A 19,140-nucleotide genomic window follows, 5' to 3' on the forward strand; every position below is an offset into this window, starting at 1 on the left:
TAGGCGTCCACTGTGTTGGCTGATATGGAACTAAAACAACAAAATCCATGAATATACAAGAGAACAGCTGTAGAATAACTGTCAACTGTAGTGACCACTATGCATGAAAGGGTTAAGCATAATTTCTCAACTACATTAGACACTGGCTCATAAAAAATAAAGTATGTAAAGAAAAAAAAAAAAAAGAAGAAGAAGAAGAAAAAGCTACAGAAATTATTTTAACCTCCTGAGACCCAACAATCCATTTCTGTCCTCTGTAGTGGACAAGAGTTTCACAACTTAAAAAAAAAAAAAAAAATTTTCACTGAAAAGGACATTTAAAAAAAAAAAAAAATTAAATGTATTTGAAAAAAGGGTTGCATCATGCTGTTTCCAGAATAAAGTATGTAAAAAAAAACACACAAAAAAAACAAAACTATAGAAGTTATTTTAACCTCCTGAGACTCAGCAATGCATTTTTGTCCTCTGTAGTGGACAAGAGTTTCACAACTTTACTTAAAAAAAAAAAAAAAAAAAAAAGTTCACTGAAAAGGACATATTTAAAAAAAAAAAAATTAAAAATGTATCTGAAAAAAGTGTTGCATCATGCTGTTTCCAAAATAAAGTATGTAAAATAAATAAATAAAGCTCTAGAAGTTATTTAACTTTCTGAGACCCAGCAATGCATTTTTGTCCTCTGTAGTGGACAAGAGTTTCACAACTTTTACTTAAAAAAAAAAACAAAACAAAACTTCACTGTAAAGGACATATTTAAAAAAAAAAAAAAAAAAGTAAAATGTATTTGAAAAAAGTGTTACATCATGCTGTTTCCAAAATAAAGTATGTAAAAAAAAAAAAAAAAAAAAAAAAAAAAAAAGAGCTCTAGAAGTTATTTAACTTCCTGAGACCCAGCAATGCATTTTTGTCCTCTGTAGTGGACAAGAGTTTCACAACTTAAAAAAAAAAAAACAAAAAACAAAAAACTGAAAAGGACATATTTTTAAAAAAAAAATTAAAAGTATCTGAAAAAACTAGCATCATGCTTTTTCCAATTACGGCAGTTATTTAATGTAAAACGGCAAAAATGTTTACTTACTGGGTCTCATGAGGTTAATGCAAGTTGGAAAATAGAAACACTTCATTAAACTATTATAAAAAAAGTAGCCTTTAATTACGCACTTACGTGGGTGTTAACGTGTTGAATGTGTTGCGTTCAAGTGTCATTACAAAGACTGGTTGAGAGCAACTACAGTGTAAATGTGCTGCCATATTTAGGACAGGAGGGCACGCATCACGGGACGCGTTCACAGCCACCCGTGACGTCTGGAACCATGGGAAGTACAAGTCTCATAGAATTAAAAAAAAAAAAAAAAAAAAAAAAAAGTGTCGCTCGGGCTCCTGTGCGATCATTGGCTGCGGCCATAGGTGTGTGGGTAGGTGTGTGTGCGCGTGTCGCCGTCCGTCGTTACGTTATTTCCTGTTGAGGATGAGGAGGGTTTTGACGGCACGGAAAGAAACGACGCAAGATCTGTCGGAGAGTCCCGGGACACAAACACCTCCTTCTGCAAACAGAGCCGCACCATCATCTGGAAATGCTCCGGACAGCTGCCCCGGAGGTAATTCAACCTTTCTTTCAGCAAATACTCTTATGTAAATGCTGATTCTAAATCTTTAAGAGCTCCCTTATCCATGATGGGGTTTGAACTTGGGAGTGTTTGGGAGTTTAGTTTCCGTCTAAAATGGTTTATTAAATGAAAAACATCTAACCTATTTGTGATTCTGTGGGTGGCTGATCTCAGTACAGTGTTATGAAAGAGCTGAAAGGTTAGTTCCTGGCTGGTGCTGACAGATGCGCACCTACTTGTTGTCATTCTAATGGAAGGAACATTTTTGTTGGCCTGAAATCCCCCTTTCAGACCTCAAAAGGTTTTCATTTCCTTTCCTGTGCTGCAGCAGTAGAAGGAGCTGTCAAACATGAACACTGACTGCACAACTCCTTTTCAATATGTTAGTAGTGGACTTTCTTGCTGTGATTGACCCTAAAGCAGACAGAATAAAAGGTCCTTAAAAGGATCTGCACTGAACCCAGGTCAGCTGATGGTTCTGATAAATGAGGTTTGGAAATCCGGCCCTCTTTTGGAAATGTCTTTGAGTTGATGTTGCAAATGAAATCAAACCAAAATAGTAAAAGCAGATTCTATTCTTCCCCTTTATCACTGCTGTCATCTGTTACTGGGTTGAAAGCAGGATGTGTCTCAGAGTGACTCCAGTTTCCTGGTCTCCTGTGAACTTCAGATAGAGCCTTCAGGTTGGGGTTATAGCTCCACTGGGAATTAAAATACAATGTTGTTTGAGGTGATGTGGAAACAAGGGCTGGGCTATCTGGACTGTTTTGGAAAAATGTGAACATCAAAGTGTCTGAAAGGTGACCTACTTATGGATGCCTTCATAATAACTCATATATATATATATATATATATATATATATATATATATATATATATATATATATATATATATACACACTTTTTTTTCCTCCCAACTTTTTATTGATTTTATGCCATTATCAAACAGTGAGAATGAACAGTAAAATACAAGATAAATCACTGGTTTCTGCACATACAGGCAAAGAATAGGTACAGTCAGAGCCATATTAAAGAGAAAAGAAAACAAAAAGGGTTAGCACCGGGGGTGTAAGAAAATATCGATATCGCAATATATTGCAATATTTCACTTCAAGATACTGTATCGATATTAAAAAGTACTGTATTGATATTGTTAGGTATTTATTCAAATGCAGACATGGTGGAGGTTCATTTTTGTTTTTTGTTTTTCAAGCTATTTTTATATTCACATGGGTATTTTGTTCTGTATACTACAAAAGTATTATTGTGATATTGCAGGTCATACATGTAATTTTTTAAAAAAACTGATAATCCTGTTTTGTTAAATAATGGATAATTCAAGCATCCTTAAAAGCCCTTTTTACTGTCTGAAAGAGGTAAATGTTTGTTTTATTTATTGGGAACGTACAAAATAATGTTCTGATGTTGGATGATTCAGGGACTGAACACTATGGATTCTTTTTGCAATAGAATAAGAAGATTTAAGCCAGAACTTAAGCTTTAATGTCTGTAAAACACTATTTATTTATTTATTTGTGTGTGTTTTTGTACTGGTAAAGCTGCATGTTAAAACTTTATTTATCCAAATGCTGAACAATAAATGTTTCCAGGAAATAATCTTTAAAAAAAAGAAACAAAACAAAAAACATTGCCGTGTTAACAGTATCGTGATATATCGCGATATATCATATTGTGATCCTAGTATTGTGATTTGTATCATATCGCCAGATTCATGCCGATACACAGCCCTAGTTAGCACATTTTCTAGACAGGTTCTTTCTGAAGTAGTCTTAGAACTAACCCTCAACTACTTCCCTTCCACCCCACTCCCATCCCACACACCTCCATACAAACCAAACAAAAATCAAGTAAGTTTAGGGAAAAAAAAAATCACATAAGTAGGTTACTTGGTTATAGGAATATTGACAATGAAAAATAGTTAAGCGCAAAAAAAAAAAAAGGTTAAAAACAAGCAGACTAAATAAATGAATTAATTCATTCATTCATTCATTAATAAAAAATAAAAACAATTGGGAAAGGGGTGGGGTGGGGTGGGGTCCAGGGTTGCACACCCTTTAGTCTTTTCTTCTAGCAGTGATTGCATTACTCAGGTGCTCTATAAAAAAAACCCACGTTTTCCTGAAATGATTATTATAATATAATAATAATTCATGTAGAAGACAAAGAAAGAAATAGTCAGCAGTTATTACAGATGATCCTATTTTACTGACAGCTGTTTACTGTTATATAGGTTTTACCCTCTGATGGACAAATCATGCTTATTGTCAGAGAGCACATTTTCTGCATCAGAGCAACTTGATGCAATAGTCATAAAACAATTAATCATCAGCAGAGTCTGTATGATCGGACTCCTTCACGTTGGATTGGATTGCATACATCTGTACACACATACTCACTGTGAATATTCCTCCATTAATCAACTGGAACACCATGTCCAGACATGTCCCCTGAAATTTTGCAACACAAAAACTACATGGAGAAGAACAAGTACGCTTAGATCCATTGTGTCCTGAGTGTCTGACGTCTCATACCAGAAAGTACCAAAGCAGATCAACAGCCTTTTACTGAGTTATCATTTTTAACAATCAGGTCCACATGCACAGTGAAACAGTGAAAGTTAATCCAGCAAAACTCATATTAGATAGTGTCTATTTCTTGTTTAAATTAGCAAGCAGCTGTGTAAACTGAGATTTAGCATTGAGCTCATATTAACCCTGTGAGAGCTCTACAGCCGGCCCTCTGTGTACTAATTAGATGAAACTTATGCAAATGATGTTTTAACGTTTACTCCTGGATTTATTCAGAGCAATGTTGTTCTGTGTTTATAGTCATACAGTACTTTGTAAAATCGTAATCTGGACAGTCAGTCAGACAACAACAATAACATCTGCCAGTATGAATTACTGGAAGTTGGATGGAGTCTTATTGAGCATGAACATGGAGCTGTGGTGTTGTACAATGTCTCAAACAGATGTTCTTACACTGCTGTGAGCAGCTGGAAGCTCCACCAAACTCCCTCCTACACATACTTTAACATGCACGCTGAGAAAGAGGCCGACAGAGAACAAAACAGGGAGGAGTGAAATGTTATCTGACGAAGAGAAAGTGACTTAAAGCCGTTCATACACGCAGTCTGTTTAAATCCTTTGGTTAATAAATAAGTGAAGCTCTCAGACAAACTCACTGTCTCTGCTTTGCCTGGACAGGTTGAGCCATTGTGTGTTAATAATGCACAGAAATAATCATGTGTTGTTGACTCAGTGGGCGGTGTTCACATACTGCACAGTCACCTGCGTGGTATAAACATAGCTTTAAGAACAAAACATCCTTTTTAAATGAATAGGTTCATCATTTTTGATGTTAACAAGCTCACTTCGTCAGCCTACTTTCTTGTGGATAAATATCTGAAGCAGAAGAGGAAATAGACCTCAAGTTCCTCTTCCTATACATGAAAACAAGGATCAGTCTGCTGCTGATTTACTGCTCCAATAAACACTTGTTGTCTTTTGTGTTTTTGAAACTCTTTTGTCTCTATGTAGACAAACACCATCAGAGCTCATCAGGCCCCTGTATATACAGCACACATGTAATATTTGAGACAGAAGTTGTCCTATAGTTAAAAAAAAAAGGAAAAAAAAGAAAAGAAAATAATAATAATCTCATAATAACAAAAATTCATTTAATCCAGTAAATTAAATACCAGATCAGTGCATTTCATCACACTGATACTAAATCATATAAAAATCTAAATAATGCAATAGTTTCATATTATTGTCCAATAATAATAATAATAATAATAATAATTATTATTATTATTATTATTATTATTATTATCTATATTATAAAAGCCAAGTATCTTCTGTGTGTGTGTGTGTGTGTGTCTCGGGATTTACACAAAATCCGTACAGAGCTGACTGCTGCAGTTTGTCATTCTTATGTGTTTTTGGTCAGTGAACAGACTAGTGGAAATGGCAAGTTGACAGGACCAATATTTTGGGAGATGTTAGTAATTTTGGAATACAGTAGCCTTACAATCCCAATGCTATACCCAGAACACTTTTGCGGTGACTGCTGGACAAATGCGGTACAGCATGTGCGAATACACAACATCATAAATACGACCACATCTAGAACCCGTGCATCCCCACAGGTCAACGCACTAGTTAATCATATTATTCAATCTTGGTTCACACTAAAATGTAAGGCCTGTATTTTCAGGCTTATTCACACTGAAACCCATTTTCACAAATTTCAGTTTTCAAATGTGAAACCGTCACATTCTGTGGGCAGTAAACCGTTCCACTGTGACCACAGCTGTCTTATTAAACTCAGTGAAGCCTGCAGGTTGAAGAGTATTGTAGTTGCAGTTTGCACTAAAATGAAAAACTATCCTGACCGGTTTTCTAACTCACACTTATCTTAACAGTTGCCTCAGGATTCACAGACCTCATTCTTGTCATTCTCCCTCTCTGCACATCACAGTCTGGTGAGTAAGGGATTACCTCAAACATTTGGAACCCTGTGCTGCACCATGGCAGGGGATCTCTACTGTCCCCCATCCCCACTTGGGGATTCCCTTCTGGACAGCCCACTGTGTGGTGACCTGATGGACGATCTGGCCGACATCTCCCGGTCCATAGAGGACAACACGCTGGGCTTTGATTTTCCTGAGTACCAGAGCACTGGCTCAGGATCTGACAGCTCCATAGCACTGGGTGAGTAGACCTGTGGCCTGAAAAACATACAAAAAATATGTACATTCACTACAAGGCTTATGGGATTGGATGATTTAGGACAGGGGTGTCAAAGTCATTTTAGTTCAGGGGCCACATACAGCCTAATGTGATATCAGTTGGGCTGGACCAGTAAAATAATATAAATAATAGGATAAGAACTCATAAATAATGTAAACTCCAAAGTTTTTTTCTATGTTTTTGGGTGAAAAAAGTCAAATTCTATAATGAAAATGTTTCCATCTACAAACCATACTTGAACACAACATGAACAAATCTGATCAACCTGTGGATCTACACAACACATTTAGAGACAGGCAGAATATTGGTGCAATTCCACATACTTTTCTTAAGACATTTCAGGTTATTCACATTTTTTGTAAAAGGCTAGTCTGTAAATGTAAACATTTTTGTGTAATATAAATTTTTTACACTAAAACAAAGAGAAAAATTTGCCTTTTTCATTATTTATAGGTTATTATGATAGTATTTTACTGGTCTGACCCACTTTAGATTCAACTGACCAAATATGATTTGAATTGTTAATATCTTCAGTTTAATTTCTGCATTTCACAGATTCATCCCAGGGGCTGGACTGGACCCTTTGGTGGGCCGATTTTGGCCCCTGGGCCACATGTTTGACACCTGTGATTTAGGAGATCTACAGAAGTTAAAGTATTTCATGCTGATGAAAAAATACATTGTAATTCAGTTGATTATAAACAAATGGCTCCATTTTTATTCTGACACAGATGTCTTTATATTATAAATACAGGCTAAATAATTATTATGCAGAGCAACATCCGGAAATCACTTTTAATCTGTGATAAACATGAGTTTATTTTGATGGCATTCCTGAGCTAGTTGCTGTTAATGCGGATCATTACACTGTCTCATGTAAAACACTGTCTGTTGACGGTTAAGTAGATACAATCTCCTTTCCCTCTGCCACTCATACATACTACCATCTCCGTATTTCTGTATAAGTGCACTTAACAAGAGGACTCATGTCTTTAGTCATTTTATCAACTAAAATGAATCTACAGGAGCCACTTCTACAGCATACTCAAATGGACTCCTCTGAAAGTACGTATTTTGTGTGTGTTTTCTTGTGCTGTATGCTGTAGATACTTTGACACCAGCCTCAAGTCCGTCTTCGGGGGTTTGTGGAGCAGTGCCAGGTGCAGAGGAGAGCTTGAACCCCCTCACTGTGGAGTGCAGAGTGTGTTCTGACAAGGCTTCAGGCTTCCACTACGGGGTACATGCCTGTGAGGGCTGCAAGGTGAGGGGTGTGGGAACAGAACGGAGATAGTACCACTACTTAGAGGACTGTGCATGTGTGTGCGTGTGTGTGTGTGTGTTTGTGTGTGTGTGGACTGACATGTGAGAGAGCTCATAAAGGCCATACAAAGTAATAAGTATAACCATATAGACAGTTGTATTCAGATTCAGGCGGATCAGTGCTGTTGCCTTGTCTTTGCTTTGGTTCCCATGAATTGAACAGTAAATCTGCACATACATACAAGCACACACATCCAAAACACACACACACACACACACACACAGATCAGCATGCAAAGGCGCCTGACCTAGAGGCCAGTGGAAAGTTTCTGAGACATGCAGCCAGGTCATGTGTGGTGGGGGACAGGGTGGCCTTGGTTGACTTGTCACCTCTCCCCCACTTGGCCCAGAGCCCAATTTAGTGACAGTAGCACACTCATAGACAAACCTCTACACACAGCGGCCTTCCTTCCTTCCCTCTACAAAGTCACCTTGGTAATTTTATGAAACGAGTAGAGAGCACATCTACACGTGTTCAGCTCAGCGATCAGTTGTATGTTCTTAAACATTAAACATTATCACTGCACTAAGCCTTGCAGTCTCATACCTCTCTAATCCAGCTACAGGTGGTTGCTGCTAATCTGAGTCTTTGTTTGCTATTTTTGCATGACTTTGTAATGTGTGACCTGGCCTGTTGGAAACTTTTTCCCCTCTTTAATAGTAGCTCCACTAGGAATAGAACCTGCTGTTTGCCTCATGAAAAAGAAACAACACAGTGAACAAGAATATTGGTAGATAGAGAATACGTTTGCAAATGCGGCTTGTTTTCTTATTTCTGTGTTTCATACTCACTTTCTGTGTTTCATACACGCTGTAGCTGCTTGTTTTCTCCCTCGCTCAGAGATTTTTTTTCACTGCACTGGCAATGTGGCTTCAATTTCTCTTTAATCTACACTAAAGGGGACAAGACCGATAGACACAAGCAGGATACTGGTATTTCACGATTTTCATTCCTCTGTCCAAGTTTTACAGAATCCCCCATCTGTTGCACAATGCACATCTGTATGTTTTTGAGTGAGACCCACAACTCATTCATCAGAATCACCACAAATACTTTACAGGCAGCTGCTTGACTTGGCATACAACCTTTACTTGTTTTTTTCAGGCAGAGTTCAGGCTGCTATTCAAAGTAAGCATAAGATGACACTAAAGTGTAAGATGCTGCAGATGTGAGAGTTTTATTTTGACACTGCTCTGTCCTTAGCCATCACAGTTCTCAGTTCTTCCATGGTGGATAAGCTCTGTTTCGGTTTGTCATCCTCAACACCATCCCCATTAATCCACAAGGACCCAGAGTGACTTTTGCGGCAGTTCCCAAATGATTTTTTTTCTCTATTTAACCTTTCCTAAGTGATTTATCACCATCAATTATAATATTATCCTCTGATTTTTTCCATTTTATTTCCAGTAAAAATCATCTATTTTTGATACGTTTAATTAACTGATTAGATCACTGGTTCCCAACCTTTTTTGACTCGTGACCCCATTTTAACATCACAAATTTCTGGCGACCCCAGACATTCAAAATGTAGAAATTTTTTTTTGCTAAAATAAATTTGTTTTTAATCATGTAATAATTTGCTGTACTATGTTACAGATAAATGTTAATTTTAGATGGCATTTAGTCTAATGTATATTATTATGGACGGAGGCAGAAAAGCCAGGTATAGATCACTGCACAAAGTGAGAATTTGACTTTCCTTGGTCAGGATATGTACAGTTAGTCCAGCTTGGATTTACAAGGCTGACAATTAATACTGAACAAACAAGAACTCAAAGTATGAATTATGAAAGAGCTGCAGCATCTGAAACTGACCACAATGAACATTTGACAGATAAACAGTACCACGGTGCTTCAGTTTCAGCTTCACAGTTTGTCATGTCTGTTATGGATTGGGATTGTCTCGGTCAACTCATCATATTTAATGGGACAGATGAGCCTGCACACATCGCTGCAGCTTTTTTAAAAAATTTTTATCAATCACTAGAAATTTCAGGTGACCCCATTTGAATTCCAGGCGACCCCATGTGGGGTCCCGACCCCAAGGTTGAAAAACACTGATGTAGATGTTCATAAAAGCTCAGAGTAAAGTCAAAGGTCATTGTATCAAAACAGGAAAGATGGAAGAAAAAGCATATTTTTCAGTAAAATCTATCATTAACTGAACATAAACCCGGTGTGTCCATCCACCGTCATTGATCCAACTCCATGGGTTTTACTAGTGAATCAATGTTGTAGAAGATGACAGTGTTTCCACGGTAACTACGGAGCCTCTGAACATCCAAATGGGTCATATCTGATGACCATGAAAACATGAATAACTGTATTTTACACCAGCTGTTTACATGAATTGGTAGGATTAGTGGATCAACAGTTTAGATCAGTAGATGCTTTTAGTCAGTGGTGGATGTTTGGGGCTTTACTGGTTAAAAGAGAAGCATGCAATCGCAGGAAAATGAGAGGAATGTAGTATAAATCTATGTTGTTAGAGCTTGAGTGTGGTTATAGTATGCATGTGGGATGTTTGTGCTACCAATCTTCTACCTGTTAGATAAATCAGATTGAGTAAATGTATTATCTAAAGTGTTGTTTGCCTGTAACGGAGCATTGCACAATAAAGATAGTTACTCATGTTTGTCATCCTGTTACTCACCTCTCACAACGATATATCATAACAAAGTAGAGGCAAGTATTGACATGAAAACTGTAACCACGCACATCTGCGTGCATATGCTGCTCTGTTGTTGCCTCCACCACAGAGGGTATGTTTTCATTACTGTCTGTCTGTCAGCAGGATTATGCACACAAAACAAAAAAACAACTGCACTGATTAAACCTTTTGGATGGGCCAACGATGAAGCCATTGAATTCTGTAGTTAATGCATACAGAGGGGCAGAGGCTAGAGGGTTTTTTTTTGTTGTTGTTTTTTTTTTTTACTTTTTTGTATCTAAGATTATTACCTCTGCCAAGTGGGTTTGTCTGTCTGTCTGTTTGTTTGTTTCTTTGTTTGTCTGTTAGCAAGATAACTCAAAAAGTTATGGACGGATTTTCATGAAATTTTCATGAAATGTTGATACTGGCACAAGGAACAAATGATTAAATTTTGGTGGACATTGGGGGGGGGGGGGGCTGTTTGTTCGTCTTTCTGTTAGCAAGGTAACATAAAAAGTTATGGACGGATTTGGATGAAATTGTCAGAAAATGTTGATACTGGCACAAGGAATAAATGATTAGATTTTGGTGGTGATGTGGGGGGGCTGATCTGCCTAGATGGAGGTCTGCGCTCTCCGAGTGCTTTTCTAGTGTTTTGATTGCATTTGATTGAAATATAAGACTGTGGCCCCTCTGAGTGACCATCTAGTTTTGTTGTTTTTGATGACATGTTGCCTATAAAGTTGGAATCATTTTGATTTCAGACACATTCCTCTTTTTATTCCTATTTATACACATCAGTATTACCTTTGACCAGGTTCAGTGATTACATAATGAGTCCCAGTTACACTTTATCTATCAGGAATAAATCACATTGTCACAATTATTTCATGAGACAAAGTAAAAATATTTTATTCCAGCTTTATAGTGCAGGTGAAACTGACTCTGTTTAGAGCATACTGCACCCCTCTGTACACAGCACATTTGTGGGTGAACTATAAAAAGGCCAGCTTCCACAGACTGACAGTGGTATACAATGATGCTCTAAGATTCTTATTAAAAAAGCCCAGATGGACTAGTGCCAGTGAATTGTTTATGTTTAATCATGTTGATTCATTGTGTGCTGTGTTGAGAAATCTGATGTTTAAATTTATGTCGCCTGAATCATTCATAAAATACTGCAATTTTATTGCTGACTAATCTTTCATATAGTTCTATACGTTACACATGTCTGTTCTGGAAACACTGGTATGACTGCCTCTTGAATGTATGGAGTTTTTTGGGGTTTTTTTTCTATCTATCTATCTATCTATCTATCTATCTATCTATCTATCTATCTATCTATCTATCTATCTATCTTATCTATCTTATCTATCTTATCTATCTTATCTATCCTATCTATCTATAGTAAACAGTGTATATGTCCAGACCTTGTTTATGGAGATCATACCCAGTTCCTTCCACAAAACTCTACATTTACAGTTACAATAGACACAAAAAGGAAATGTACAAATTTTCCATGACAACTAAATGGACACATAGTGCATAATAACCAATAATAACCACATGCTCTTTAACATACAGCCTCTTGCAAAGTGATGATTGATGCTATATGTGACCATGTGGCTTTATTTACATTGCCACTATATATATTCTGTTTTTGATACGAAGTGATGTGTCTTGGCTGAAATTGCAGTTATTTATATAAGTGTGTGTGTGTGTGTGTGTGTGTGTGTGTGTGTGTAGTGTTTCAGAGGATCAAATGCTTTAGCACGTGTGATATCTTCTAGCATTTTAGCCGGGGTGTCTTATCCAATCACAGTTCTTGAAAGTTCAAGGTTCAATGTACTCCTTGAAGTATGTACGTGTAAGAATAGATACAGTTCCATCACGTAGGGCTGTCCAAACTGAAACAGTAGTTTGCAGAGTTCTTATAGCGTACATGTATACCAGGAGAGGGTTCTGCAGATATAAGTGTCAAACTCAAGCCTTCTTTAACACACAGTTTGACAGTGATAATGATCATCGTGATCAGATATCAGGTATATGTCAAAGTGGCAAAAATGACCCATTTTTATGTTTAACCTCAAGGCTGACCCTGTAAATGCAGATGGATGAATCACTGCCCTTTATTAATAAGTGTTATTCTTTCTCGACCAGGGTTTCTTCAGGAGGACCATCAGGCTGAAGCTGGAGTATGATAAGTGTGCACGTAAATGCAAAATCCAAAAGAAGAATCGTAATAAGTGCCAGTACTGCAGATTCCACAAGTGCCTCTCAGTGGGCATGTCCCACAATGGTAATGTTGAACACTCCACAAATCTATGATTGTGGTTAAAGAAATGAAATGAAAAGCAAATTCTTAATGAAATAGCACTACAGAAATGACAAATAAGCATGGTGAATGCATTAAAAGTGCTCCACAAAGTCCTCAGTTGACATTAAAGCACATATTCAGATGTCTTTCTTTGATTTAGCACCAGCCCACATGCTTTACATTGACTGCGTTTTTGTAGAACGTGTCCTGCCAGAGCCTACATGACGCTGAGTAAGCACAGACACATATAGCTCCACATCTGGTCTATCATCTGCTCTGAAGGCTGAGGGGTCATTGAGTTTGTTAAGATGGCCTCCCACTGCAGACAGAACAGTGTCATAAACCAGACAGGAAGACGACATGGACGAGAAGAACAGAACGTAGGCGAATGTTTGTGTATGTGTGCTGCAGGAGTCTGAATTCCTTTCTCTATAGGAAGTTTACAACTCGAAAATTGTTCTAGATGGGATTTAAAAAAAAAAAAAAAAAAAAGATGAATGTCTCCATGAATCAGCCATCAGGTTTGGTCGGATGCCCCAGGCGGAAAAGCTAAAGCTGAAGGCAGAATGCAAGGTGATTGAGAAGGAGGAGGCCAGCCCCATGCAGGGTGACCACAAGGTTCTTATTATGCAGATCCACAAAGCCTACATGAAGAACTTCAACATGAACAAAGCAAAAGCACGGCTCATTCTCACCGGAAAGACCAACAATCCAGTGAGGGGAAAATGATCTTCATTCTGCTAGTCTCTAAGTGCATGTGCAACTTTTTCAAATAAGATGTGAAGGTCTGACTCACCTACCAACATCATCTCCTGTCTCTCCCAGCAGCCTTTCATCATTCATGATATGGAGACGTTCCAGCTGGCAGAGAGGACATTAGCAGCCCATATGGTAGACGGTAAATATCCAGAGATTGAGATCAGCCTTCAAGCTGGGGAGCTGGTTCCTGCTGGGGTGTGTGGGGAGCTCCAGCAGAGGGAGGCTGAAGCCAGGCTCTTCCACTGCTGCCAGAGCACATCAGTGGAGACGGTCACTGAGCTGACGGAGTTTGCCAAAGCAGTGCCGGGTTTCCAGAGCCTGGATCTGAACGATCAGGTGAGTGTCCCCACTGGGACAGGGTTTGTAGACAGGGGTGTGAACCAGCCTCATCAAATGAAGCTTCCTTGAACTGAGACATGTTTTATTAAAACTTGAAGTGTGTAAATTGATGATAAGGATTTGGTGGCATCTAAATTTCAATCAGGAGCACTTTCATCAAAATGAAGTATTTCATATGAATACATTATATATGGAACATACAGTTGCGGAAAAAATATTAGACCATCAAAAGTCATCAAAAACAGTGGTTATGCAATCAAGTATTAACTCCTGTGTGTATTATGTGACTAAAACAGACAGAAAAGAAAACATGGAATGCCTAAAAGCACTGTTTTTGTCAGTACAATGCCATAGATACTGATGTAAGAACTGAAGTGATTTTGATTATCAAGAAAACATGAAAAATGACTAGATATCAGCTCTGAAATTAAACTACTATGAGCTATTTTTGTTGTTAATATATTAGTCTAAACAAATGTACCTTTAGTTGTACCAGGCATTAAAATGAACAAGAAATTGAAGAAAACAAAGGGTGGTCTAATCATTTTTTCTACGACTGTAGAGGGTAGAGAGTAGAAACAAGAGTAAGGGCAGAGATGAGAGGTGAAGAAGAGCAGCAAAGCTAGCCAGCAGAAGAAACAGTGATAGTTGAGCAAATAAAAAAATGACGACTTGCATGAGTTTAGCCAACCTGATATGCAGAATAGATCAGCTGACATGGGCAGGCTTTGGGATCAGCTGCTGTCAATCACATCCTGATGTGGACTTTGTGGCCTACCTGAACAAACGCCACTCCAGATTTTTATCTACACTGTTGACCAACAAACAGGACAACAGAGATTATTATTCCAACAGAGATGACTGCTCATGGTCTGCAGACAGAACTTAAACATGAATATATCTTGAATACTAAACTTCAAACATCAAATAGAATGAGGTGAATTATTTTGTCAAGCTACATCCTGTAAGGTTCCAATGTGAGCCAGAGAAAGAAGAAGAACAGGTTCTTATTGATAAGATACGTCAAACACAAATGATCATAAATATCCTGCATATCTGATGAAGTGGTGGCGCTTGTTGCATAACCATTAGAAAATGAAGGCCTCCCCTGTGATAACATTGATTTTTATTTTAACTTAGTTTTTATTAGATTTTCTTTTTTTTTTTTCAGTACAATACAATGTATACATTCAAGTACAGCTCAATTAATTTGTCCTCCCCCTTCACAGCAGCTAGTGTATTCCCATAACCCTCCACAGGCAACACAGGATAGAAATTAAAGAAAACAATAACAATTATAATGTTTCTTTTTGAGAGCATCTGAGGGTGGTTTTTCACTGACCATCATGTTGACAGTAAAAAAGACATGAATGGACCAAGGTGGCATCAAGTCTGGACGGCAAAGCAGCAGAGGTGGCAAAAGTGCACATATTCTGTCCTGAAATAGAATCACAGGTAGCACTGCAAAAGCCAAAAGACTGATTTAACTTATTAGCTCAAGTAAAAGTACAGACAAAAAGCTCTGAATGATGACTAAAAGTAAAAGAAAAAAAATGAGATGTACTGTCTGTTTTTGCGTTAAACTTCACGTTACCTCATCATTCTGCTCTCTTGGATATTTCATGAAATAGGCCACCTTTTTTCCTCGGTTGTCAAGTCTCCCTCTCTTGTATGCTATGCCTTATTATATCTTATAATATTTGTCATAGTTGATATTCACTGCTCTATACACTAAGGACTGTCTGTTACTGCACATCCATACATGTAGGTTTTACCACATACCACATAGTATAGAAGTATAGAGCCTGTTTTGAAACTGTAGAAGGTGAAAGTAAAAAGTACAAACAAAACGAATGAAAAATATACTTAGGTATAATAGCAAAGTATTTGTACTTTGTTACTTCTCATTTCTGTAAATAATAATAAACATGGCCCTATAACCAGTGCAACATTATAGTGAAATGAACCTTGTCATGGTGATCCACACTTTGTGCTGGTCCTGCTCACTTTACACTAGACCTTACATAACACTCTTAGTGAAAAATTAAAAGTCTGTACAGGGTGGGGAGGCAAAATTTACAATGAACATTTAGTTGTTTTTTTCTCAGCAGGCACTACGTCAATTGTTTTGAAACCAAACATATATTGATGTCACAATCATACCTAACACTATTATCCATACCTTTTTCAGAAACTTTTGCCCATATGAGTAATCAGGAAAGCAAACGTCAAAGAGTGTGTGATTTGCTGAATGCACTCGTCACACCAAAGGAGATTTCAAAAATAGTTGGAGTGTCCATAAAGACTGTTTATAATGTAAAGAAGAGAATGACTATGAGCAAAACTAATACGAGAAAGTCTGGAAGATACTATTAAAGAAGAATGGGAGAAGTTGTCACCCGAATATTTGAGGAACACTTGCGCAAGTTTCAGGAAGCGTGTGAAGGCAGTTATTGAGAAAGAAGGAGGACACATAGAATACAAACATTTTCTATGATGTCAATTTTCTTGTGGCAAATAAATTCTCATGACTTTCAATAAACTAATTGGTCATACACTGTCTTTCAATCCCTGCCTCAAAATATTGTAAATTTTGCTTCCCCACCCTGTATACTCTACAATAGTAGTCTGCACTCATCTTGTTTTTCCTGACGTCAGAAAATCACTATTTGTTCTGTAAATGTATTAGTATATGTACGTGCAATTTATTCTTATTCCTATTTTCTATTACATTCATTCAACTTGTGCCACAAACAGAAGTAAACATAACAGAGCCAAGAATTTAGTGTGTAATTTTTGCTCAATAATACAAAACGAATGCTCCTTTTTCTGAGCTGTAATTATACCAACCAAAGAGAAAAGTAAAAAAACTAAACTATAATTTGTGTCATTTTTGAGAATAAACATGTGGACTGAATCACTTAATTCTTTTAGTCTGTGTGCACGAGCTGTGGGGCCTCGACTTTTCTTCAATCCAGAGAAACATACTTGGGAATCATTTTGCATTGTAGACTGTACACTTTTTTCCTAATGTGACTGTATCTGTTTCCTCTGCTTGCCTCATATTTAGGTGACCCTGTTAAAATATGGTGTGTATGAAGCTCTATTCACCCTCTTGGCTTCCTGCATGAACAAAGATGGTCTTCTGGTGGCTCGCGGCAGAGGTTTCATCACCCGTGAGTTCCTGAAGAGCCTTCGACGGCCTTTGAGTGACATGATGGAGCCCAAATTCCAGTTTGCCTCACGTTTCAACTGTCTGGAATTGGATGACAGTGACCTGGCCCTGTTTGTGGCAGCCATTATCTGCTGTGGAGGTAACTGTCTTTTTGTTGTTAGATGGGATGAAAATAATTGAATTATAGTAGTAAAATAAATTCAAATGTGCTCTTATATACTACAAACAAAAAGGTAAGGATATTTCTTTTTTTTTTTTGTCTTTTTTTTGGGGGGTCATTTTTGCCAATTGTAAATAAAACTATGTCTGGTCATTAAAAAAAATATGTTTCAATTCACACACAAAAAAAGTAAAACACGCTGTGCAAGAATCCCAATTAAAGGAAATAGCCCAAAAATTAAAAAAATATCCATAACTTGTTGTTTGTAGTGTATCTTAAATTTATACAAATGATCTTTTTTTTCTCTTCAAATGTCTAATGGCCTCTATTCCAGACCGTCCAGGCCTAGTGGATGCGCCTCTTGTGGAGCAGCTACAAGAAAGTATCATTCAGGCACTTCGGCTCCACCTGCTGGCCAACCACCCCGACGATGCCTTCCTCTTTCCCAGACTGCTGCAGAAACTGGCTGACCTCCGCGAGCTGGTCACGGAGCATGCTCAGTTAATCCAGGAAATCAAGACAACAGAGGATGCGTCTCTGCACCCGCTTCTTCAGGAAATATACAGGGACATGTACTGAGAATGTGAAGGTCTGCAGATCAGTGCACTGGAAGCAACTTATTGTGTGTTTTGTGTAGATGCACAGGGCTGTGACACCAAAAGGCTGCATTCAGACTAAGTCTTCACTGGAACAAAACACAGATGAATTTATTTATCAGGGAGGCAGCTCTTGGAAAGTAAACATGAGTGCTCAATGAAAAAGGGATATGTTTTAGCCCAGAGGTAATCACTTCTTTGTAGGTGAGGTTGTAATATAATCAACTGCATCTGTTGGCTTGTTGCACAAACACGACTAGATTAACAGTGAAACTCGGTGGACATGGAATAAAACATGACATTTAATCATGTTGCACTAAAAAGGGGCTGGTCCTAAATGTGCTTTTTCACGTTCCTAACATTGGAAAGTTCTAGCTTAATTTTATGAATATTTTCCTTTTTTTTTTTTTTTTTTTATTTTATGATGTCCTTTGTTTTTTTGCCTCTGCCCTATCCTTCCACCAAGTTTTATGGAAATCAATGCAGTAGTTTTGTGTTATCCTACAGATAGACAAACAAGCCAGTAAATCATGAGAGAACTGTGACACTTTGGTCGAGGTATGCTGTATACAAGTGTAATTCTTCTTTAAAATTAACCCATAAAGACCCAAACATCTACAGGCAACCAAAACCATTTACTGATATAAAATGATAAATCCCTGTCGATCCACTAATCCTATCAATCCATGTAAATAATTGGTGTGAAATGCAGTTATTCATCTTTTCATGGTCATCAGATATGACCCATTTGGACGTTCAGAGGCTCCGTAGTTACCGTAGAAACACCATCATCTTCTACAGCATTTATTCACCAGTAAAACCCATGGAGTTGGATCAATGACAGTGAATGGAGACACTTGTTTTTATGTTCAGTTAATGATAGATTTTACTGAAAAAGTCACCTTTTCTTCCGTTTCCTCTATTTTTGATATAATAACCCTCAACTTTAATTGGAGCTTTGATGAACATCCACATGATCAATAAATTAAATGTAGAGGAAAATACCTGATTTTTATTTAAGAATATAAAATACAAAGCATAATATGAGAATAAATGTTGATAAATCACTCAAGAAAGGTTAAAAATAGAGGAAAAATTCATTTGCGAACTGACACAAAAGTAGCACTGGGTTTTTATGGGTTAATTTCCGCAAGTAGCAACTGAAGCCTGGATGCAGACTGTCCCTCTACACAGATTGTTGTCGACTGGTGGAATACTCTTAGCTTCTAAAAGGAGTGTACACACATTAACAACACTGACATGAATGTGAACACTAACTAAATCAATAGCCTATGTGTGAACAATGATGATTTAAAGTCTTCCTAAATGCTTGGGTGCTGATTGAGCTAATGATACAGCTATTATATGTCAGACATATATTTAGAGGGTTTTATGTTATTTCAGAGAATTACTCAATCAGTGGCATGTTTTCATGTTTTAA

General features: G+C 37.5%; 1 protein-coding gene across 2 annotated transcripts; it reads left to right on the top strand.

The window, feature by feature from the left end:
• Positions 1 to 1,034: 1,034 nt before the first annotated feature.
• Positions 1,035 to 17,857, top strand: LOC115430399 (peroxisome proliferator-activated receptor alpha-like). 2 transcript variants are annotated; one of them, XM_030150393.1, is made up of 8 exons: positions 1,035 to 1,595; positions 6,052 to 6,340; positions 7,486 to 7,640; positions 12,514 to 12,652; positions 13,185 to 13,384; positions 13,496 to 13,765; positions 16,839 to 17,082; positions 17,438 to 17,857. In XM_030150393.1, the coding sequence occupies exons 1-8, from the start codon at positions 1,572 to 1,574 to the stop codon at positions 17,680 to 17,682; spliced, it is 1,566 nt and encodes a 521-aa protein (XP_030006253.1). In that variant the 5' UTR covers positions 1,035 to 1,571; the 3' UTR covers positions 17,683 to 17,857. The 2 variants fall into 2 exon arrangements, with proteins under 2 accessions (XP_030006253.1, XP_030006254.1); XM_030150394.1 differs by having other exon boundaries at positions 13,499 to 13,765; positions 17,438 to 17,682.
• The last annotated feature ends 1,283 nt before the right edge of the window (positions 17,858 to 19,140 follow it).

Source organism: Sphaeramia orbicularis, chromosome 12 (assembly GCF_902148855.1).
Source record: "Sphaeramia orbicularis chromosome 12, fSphaOr1.1, whole genome shotgun sequence".
NCBI classification, from domain to species: domain Eukaryota; kingdom Metazoa; phylum Chordata; class Actinopteri; order Kurtiformes; family Apogonidae; genus Sphaeramia; species Sphaeramia orbicularis.